The sequence below is a fragment of the Scyliorhinus torazame genome, chromosome 7 (assembly GCF_047496885.1).
Source record: "Scyliorhinus torazame isolate Kashiwa2021f chromosome 7, sScyTor2.1, whole genome shotgun sequence".
NCBI classification, from domain to species: domain Eukaryota; kingdom Metazoa; phylum Chordata; class Chondrichthyes; order Carcharhiniformes; family Scyliorhinidae; genus Scyliorhinus; species Scyliorhinus torazame.
Window position 1 is genome coordinate 57,378,326 of NC_092713.1, and position 8,147 is coordinate 57,386,472.

Consider the following 8,147-nt stretch of genomic DNA (forward strand, 5'->3'; position numbering starts at 1 on the left):
AGTCTTTGCTCCCAGTCTACCTTAGCTAGTTCATCTCTTATCCCATTGTAATCTCCTTTGTTTAAGCACAAAACACTAGTGTTTGATTTTACCTTCTCGCCCCCCATCTGTATTTTAAATTCCACCATATTGTGATCGCTCCTTCCGAGAGGATCCCTAACTATGAGATCATGAATCAATCCTGTCTCATTACACAGGACCAGATCTAGGACTGCTTGTTCCCTCGTAGGTTCCATTACATACTGTTCTAGGAAACTATCACGGATACATTCTATAAACTCCTCCTCAAGGCTGCCTTGACCGACCTGGTTAAACCAATCGACATGTAGATTAAAATCCTGCATGATAACTGCTGTACCATTTCTACATGCATCTATTATTTCTTTGTTTATTGCCTGCCCCACCATAATGTTACTATTTGGTGGCCTATAGACTACTCCTATCAGTGACTTTTTCGCCTTTCTATTCCTGATTTCCACCAAAATGGATTCAACCTTATCCTCCGTAGCACCGATGTCATCCCTTAATATTGCCCGGATGTCATCCTTAAATAACAGAGCTACACCACCTCCCTTACCATCCACTCTGTGCTTCTGAATAGTTTGATACCCTTGGATATTTAACTCCCAGTCGTGACCATCCTTTAACCATGTTTCAGTAATGGCCACTAAATCATAGTCATTCATGATGATTTGCGCCATCAACTCATTTACCTTATTCCGAATACTACGAGCATTCAGGTAAAATACACTTACGTTGGCTTTTTTACCTCTCTTTGAATCTTAACACCTCGATCAGTAACCTCTCCTAAGTTATATTTCCTCTTAACTTTTCTCCTAATTTTCCTTGTTGTTGAACTTATATCTTCATGTAACAACCTTCCGCGTCGCTTACCATTAATGTTTTTACTTCCCGTTTTATTCCTTTCAGTATTACTGGGCCTATTCACTAAGCTCCCCTCAGTCACTGTACCTTGTACTGTCACCCTTTTTGATTTTTGACTATGGCTTCTCTGCCTTACACTTTCTCCCTTACTGCCTTTTGTTTCTGTTCCTGTTTTACTACCTTCCAACTTCCTGCATCGGTTCACATCCCCCTGCCACATTAGTTTAAACTCTCCCCAACAGCTCTAGCAAACACCCCCCTAGGACATCGGTTCCAGTCCTGCCCAGGTGCAGACAGTCCGGTTTGTACTGGTCCCACCTCCCCCAGAACCGGCTCCAATGCCCCAGGAATTTGAATCCCTCCCTCTTGCACCATCTCTCGAGCCACGCATTCATCCCATCTATCCTGACATTCCTACTCTGACTAGCTCATGGCACTGGTAGTAATCCTGAGATTACTACCTTTGAGGTCCTACTTTTAGTTTAAATCCTAACTCCATGAATTCAGCTTGTAGGACCTCGTCCCATTTTTTACCTATATCGTTGGTGCCTATGTGCACCACGACAGCTGGCTGTTCACCCTCCCCCCCCCCCCACCCCCCCAGAATGTCCTGCAGCTGCTCCGAGACATCCTTGACCCGTGCACCAGGGAGGCAACATACCATCCTGGAGTCTTGATTGTGTCCGCAGAACTGCCTGTCTATTCCCGTTACAATTGAGTCCCCTATCACTATAGCCCTGCCATTCTTCTTTCTGCCCAGCTGCGCAGCAGAGCCAGCCACGGTGCCATGAACCTGGCTGCTGCTGCCTTCCCCTGGTGAGCCATCTCCCTCAACAATATCCAAAGCGGTATATCTGTTTTGCAGGGTGATGACCGCAGGGGACACCTGCACTGCCTTCCTACTCTTGCTCTGTCTTTTGGTCACCCATTTTCTATCTCCCTCAGTACCTTTCACCTGCGGTGTGACCAACTCGCTAAACGTGCTATCCATGACGTCCTCAGCATTGCAGATGCTCCAAAGTGAGTCCATCCGCAGCTCCAGAGCCGTCAAGTGGCCTAACAGGAGCTGCAACTGGACACACTTCTTGCACGTGAAGGAGCCAGGGACAGTGGACGTGTCCCCGAGCTCCCACATTGCACACGAAGGGCATGACATGGGTCTTGGATCTCCTGCAATGTCTTAAACCTTAGGTAAACTTATACAACTACAATTCTATAAAACAAAAGAAAAAATAAATAAATTCGACAATGAAAAGAAATACTACTTACCAGTCAGTTACCAGGGATAAAAGGCACCTCCTCCCCCCCAAGCTTTGAGTTCCCACCTAGATTCAAATTTCCAAACTCACTCTTTGCTGTCTCACTCTGGCTGTCTCTTCTCTGGCTCACTGGGAGAACTCACTGGGAGTGAGTTACAAATTGCTCTTTTTAAATTGGCCTGAGTTGACTCCCCTCCCCCACCTGCTTTTAGATCAAAGTAGATTAAAGAGTATAAAGAAGCCCAGTATATCAGGACAAAAGAGAAGCATTTGCAACCATCATCAGCCAGGTGGGCCAAGTGGACCTTGGCTGAACTCAAAAGGTGAGTGGAGCTAACTGCACTTGACATTAAGATACCATTTGAGTGTGGTAGCAAGGAGTCCAAGCAAAACTGGAGTCAATGGGAATCGGGGGTGAAACTATACAGGTTGGAGTCATACCTCACACAAAGGGCTGCTCCTAAAGTCCCCTGCATCAGATGCTAGTCTTCCACCAATTTGATCAAGTAAAGGGTGAAGACATTGGATAGGGCAAAGGCTTTGGGCAGTTACATCATTCCAACAATAGTACTGAAGACTTGTGCTCCAGAACTAGCCATGCTCCCCGCCAAGCTGTTCAAATACACCTACAACACCAGCATCTACTTGGCAATGTGGAAAATGGCCCAGACATGTACTGTCCACAAAAGGCAAGATAAATCAAAACCAGCCAGTTACTGCCCCACCAATCTAACCTTGATTATCAGTCGTGCTATCAAACGGCACTTATAACCTGCTCACTGATGCTCAGTTTGGTTTCCACCAGGGCCACTCCGCTCCAAAAGAGGGCAAAAGAGCTGAACTCCAGTGGTGAGTGGGACAAACTGCCCTTGACATCAAGATACTATTTGACAGAGCATAGCATAAAGGAGCCCTTGTAAATCTGGGGTCAATGGAAATCAGGGGTTAAACTACACAGGTTGGAGCCATACCTCGCACAAAGGATTATGGTTGTGGTTTTTGGAAGTGAACCATCGCAATCCTAGAAATCGCTGCAGGGGTTCCTCAGTGCCTTAGGCCCAACCATTTTCAGCTGCTTCATCAATGGTCTTCCCACCATCAGGGCACGGTGGCACAGTAGTTAGCACGACTGCCTCACAGCACCAGGGACCCAGGTTCAATTCTGACCTGGGGTGACTGTCTGTGTGGAGTTCACCATGTGTCTCCATAGGTTTCCTCCCACAGTTAAAAGATGTGCAGGTTAGGTGGATTGGCTATGCTAAATTTCCCCTTAGTGTCCAAAAGGTGAGGTTGGTTTACTGGGTTACGAGGATAGGGTGGTGGCGTGGTCCTAGGTAGGGTGTGCTTTCAGAGGATCGGTGCAGGTTTGATGGGCCGAATGGTCTCCTTCTGCACTGTAGTAATCCTAAGAATCTATTCTAAGGTCAGAAGGGGAAATGTTCACTGATAATTCCCCAATTTTCAGCACCATGTATGTCTCCTCAGACCCTGTAGTAGCCTCTGCCCATATGCAGCAAGATGTGGACAATATTCCAGCGTTGGCTGGCAAGTGGCAAGTAACACTAGCCACACAAGTGCCAACCAATAACTATCTATAACAAGAATGAATCTAACGATCGCCCCTTGATATTCAATGACATTCCATCGCTGAATCTCCCACAATCAACATCCTGGGGATTTACCAGTGACCAGAAACTGAACTGGACCAGCCAGTGTACAGGATTATGAGTGGTGTGGACAAGGAGGATAGGGAGCAGCTGTTCCACTTAGTTGAAGGGTCGATAGTGAGGGGGCATGATTTTAATGTCAGGAGCTGGAGGTTTAGAGGGAAACTTTTTTTTACCCAGAGGGTGGTGGGAATCTCGAATGCACTGCTTGGGATGGCAGTAGAGGGGGAAACCTTACAACCTTTAAAAAGTACATGGACGAGCAGGATAAAAATAATGAAATAATTTCACAATGAACCACATAAGAAAACATCAAGACAGCTGACTATAACCTTGACCAAAAAGGTGGTTTTAAATGGGCTATCTTAAGGATTTGAAGGGTGCTGTGGTGGCGCAGTGGTTAGTATCCTGAACCCAAACAGCCAATTGGATCCAGAATACCACTCATGATGTTACCATAGAAATACTTCACATCACTGAAGACAAAATTATATGCAAATTCTCCTCTCTTAGCCAACCACTGTAAAATAGGAAACACAAAAGACAGGGATTGATGTAGCTAAGTAAGTGTATGCGCCTCCATTTGGATTATTTGCCTTTTAAAATGGTGCCTTTCAATACTCAATGGAAAATTCCTGAAAGTAGTTCCCTTTGATTTATAGATACCTAATACAATTGAATCCTTTCATAATGCTGTTTTGGAAGCCATTCAAAATATTATGAATAGAAGTTCCATAAAATTTGCCAAGAATGTGAATCATTCTAATGACAACTTAGGAAAATAAGTGACTTGGAGGGGTTACATTGGTGGCAATAGATCAGTAAACTTATCTCAAAGCAGAGACAGGTCCCTGGCATCGATGTGGAAGATACATCTTTCTGCTTGTAACTACTTTTAGGTTTTTGGCAAGGTTTTGAGAATGGGTCTAAATCCTAGTTAACATTTTCAGACATGCCTTAGGCATATATTGACTAGGAAGGGGAAATGTTGATAGTGCCGAGGTTACAAAGTTTCTTCTGGAGGCTAAAGACAATGGACTTGATGGGAATAGAGGGATCCGGACCCCAGAAGTGTAGAAGATTTTAGTTGAGACGGGCAGCATGGTCGGCACAGGCTTGGAGGGCCGAAGGGCCTGTTCCTGTGCTGTACTTTTCTTTGTTCTTTGCTTGTACTTTGTTCCAATGATTAGGTGGAGAAATTACTGCTCATCCAAGATTGGAGGTGTGGGTGAGTGGAAGGGGTCGAGGCATGGCAGAGAGACAGCTGGATTTCATCACACATTTGGAAATTGATCCCATATGGGAAATTGATCCCCGTACCGGCCTCCCCGAACAGGCGTCGGAATGTGGCGACTAGGGGCTTTTCACAGTTACATCATTGAAGCCTACTTGTGACAATGTGATTATTATTATTATATTATTATTATCATATCTGTGCAAGATGTCACCATTGGGTAACATGTAGGTGTAGGCGGCTTGATGGCACAGTGGTTAGCACTGCTGCCTCACAGTGCCAGGGACCCAGGTTCGATTCTGACTTTGGGTGACTGTATGGAGTTTGCACTTTCTCCCTGTTTCTGTGTGTGTTTCCTCCATGTGCTCTGGTTTATTCCCACAAATCAAAGATGTGTAGGTTAGATGGATTGGCCATGTTAAATTGCCCCTAAGTGTCCAACGGTTAGGTGGGATTATGTGACTAGGGCGGGGAGTGGGCTAGTATTCTCTTTCGGAGGGTCAGTGCAAACTCGATGGGCCAAATGATCATCTTCTGCATTGTAGGGATTCTACGATTCTATTCTATGTCAGACGGTGGATCTTTGCGGGTCTCCCAATGTGGCAGTGCAGGGGTGGTTTAGCTCAGTTGGCTGAACAGCTGGTTTGTGATGCTGAGCAAGGCCAACAGCGTGGGTTCAATTCCTGTACTGGCTGAGGTTATTCATGAAGGCCCTGCTTTTTCAACCTTACCCCTCGCCTGAGGTGTGGTGACCCTCAGGTTAAATCCCTGCCAGTCAGCTCTCCCCCTCAAAGAGCAAAGCAGCCTATGGTCATCTGGGACTATGGCGACTTTACTTTTTACATAATGGGAGAAATACGAGTGGAACTCAGTAAATGTAGCCATTGAGCTGTAGAATGGAAGTGGAGCATGTGGTGGACTGTGTCATAGGCTGCTAGGGTGAGGAGTTATGGCACCTGGTGGCCAGTTACCAGAAAACATAATTTACAACTTTAGTTCGAGCAATTTTGATGCTGTGGGAGGGCTAGAAGTCTGACTGAAGAGATTCAAACAGAGTTGCGAGAGAGATAGCCACAAATCTAGATGATAACATCTTGAAGGAATTTGCTGGGGAAAGGGAATTGGCCAGTTAGTGAGTGCAGAATGGGGTTAAGAGTGAAACATTTCAAAGCATTTTTTTGAAATGTCAATGGTGTTATGCGTCAAAGTGCTTTGAGATGTGCTTCTTGAAGCACATCTGTTTCTGACAATCCTTTAAATCTGAACACAAACCAATACATGCCATCATTCTTTTAGAGAATGCAGTTAATTCAATAATTATGTACTGTTATCTGTACAGCTCGGATTCATAATCTCCACAACATTAACAGAAATTATTTATTTTATATGTTTGGGGACTTTAATTTTGCAACAGGTTGTAGGTAAATGTTGAAAACACTGGTCAGCATTCGGGGTATGGTGCTGATTGCTCACCAATACAACCTAAAGAGTGCAGGACAAAAGGCGAAGAAAAGTGTGGCGCTGAGGACCCAGGTTTGAATCCGGCCCGGGGTCACTGTCCATGTGGGGTTTGCACGTTCTCCCCGTGTCTGTGTGGGTCTCCCCTCCACAACCCAAACATGTGCAGGGTCAGTGGATTGGCCATGCTAAGTGCCCCTCAATTGGGAAAAAATAATTGGGTACTCTAAATTTACTTTTTTTTAAATGAGGAAAAGGCCCAAAAACAGAGGTGAGGAGAAAGCGAGGTGGGGGGGGGGGGGGGGGGGGCGGACGACAAAGGGCTGTGTGAACTGAGGAACTACAGAAAGATCAGGCACGAATATAAACGCTGCAGGGAGCAGAGGGTGGAAAATAGAATGGGAGACAGTGGGAAGAGTGAGGTAGTGGGGTGGGTGGGGGGCTGGGGATAATGGAATGAGTGCGTTCGGAAAGTGACATTAGGAAGAAGCGGTGGACAGAAAGGGGAGGAAGAGAAACGGTCAGAGAGACCGACAAAGAGTAACTTAGTGAGGCTTGGACGGTTGCTGTTGATCAATTACTTGCCCATGGGTGGATGTGTGTCCCCTTCCACCTAGAAGCCACTTTCAAAAATTAAACTTTTAACATTGGCCGCTTTGAGCATTTACCTGATATTGCTGCCCCAGCTCATAGACCCGTCCCCGGTACTCGCAGCCGATCCTCTCGCAGCGAGGACAGCAGTCACTGGGGTAGTGGCTGACATGGACACAGGCGGGCGGCAGGCGCACACACTCAGTGCGGGCACAAACTGCACCCTCCACCGTGCACTCGCACTGGGTGCACTGGTCCCACTCCAGCAGGTACCACTCGCCCACATAATACACGCTGCCATTCGCCTCGCAAGTGGTGGGCACTGAGAATGCCAGGCTCTCCCTGCCCAACAGTGCCAAGAGCAGGGCGAAAAGCAGCCGGTCCGCCTGGACCGACATGCTGCCTCCGCCTCCTTGTTTTGCTGCTGTCGAAATAACAATTGTAATTTTTGTTTTAAACTCTGCAGCTGCAAAGGCACCTTCCAGCTGACCACCGCGAGATCGATCGTGTCTTTGCTCCACAGTCTCTCGTCCCCTCTCCTTTATCTCCCGACGTTTCAGTGTAGCGGTTTGTGTCTGATTCTCAAATCCACCTCGGTCAGATAGTTACATTTACTATCGAGGGAAAAAGATACGTTTGTTGAAAGAAGAGCGAGGTTAATTTGACAGTCCTTTGTGGATTTGGGGAGAGGGACAGATTGAAGCATCAGGAAGAAGTGCAGGTTTTGCAAAACTTTTTTAGATCCTAGCTGCAAACTTATAGACAATTCTTTCTTCCGCAGGAAATGCAAAACGCTGCTATGCCACCCCCCCCCCCCCCCCCCGTGATAGGTTTATGCGCCTTTCAGAGGATGAGATCCTGCCTCCAGATATGTCAAAAGTGCGGAATTCCAGATTTTCCAACTGGATGCTGTCCCGGTTGAGCTACCTTTAATATCTCGAGACACCCCCTCCCCCTTCCCCACCCACACACATGATCGCACCAACAAAAAACATGGATTAGGATAGTCCATCTCAATGCTTGGTAAAGCATGGATTAGGATAGTTCATCCCA

General features: G+C 46.4%; 1 protein-coding gene across 3 annotated transcripts in view; it reads right to left on the bottom strand.

The window, feature by feature from the left end:
- Positions 1–7,906, bottom strand: part of LOC140426242 (von Willebrand factor C domain-containing protein 2-like) — a 28,078-nt gene extending 20,172 nt beyond the window's left edge. For 2 of the 3 annotated variants that reach the window (XM_072510746.1, XM_072510748.1), the window contains exon 1: positions 7,172–7,906. In XM_072510746.1, coding sequence (XP_072366847.1) covers positions 7,172–7,492 — 321 coding nt within the window. In that variant the 5' untranslated portion in view covers positions 7,493–7,906. The remainder of the gene's footprint in view (positions 1–7,171) is intronic. The other variant, XM_072510747.1, reaches the window with a different exon arrangement.
- Positions 7,907–8,147: the final 241 nt, after the last annotated feature.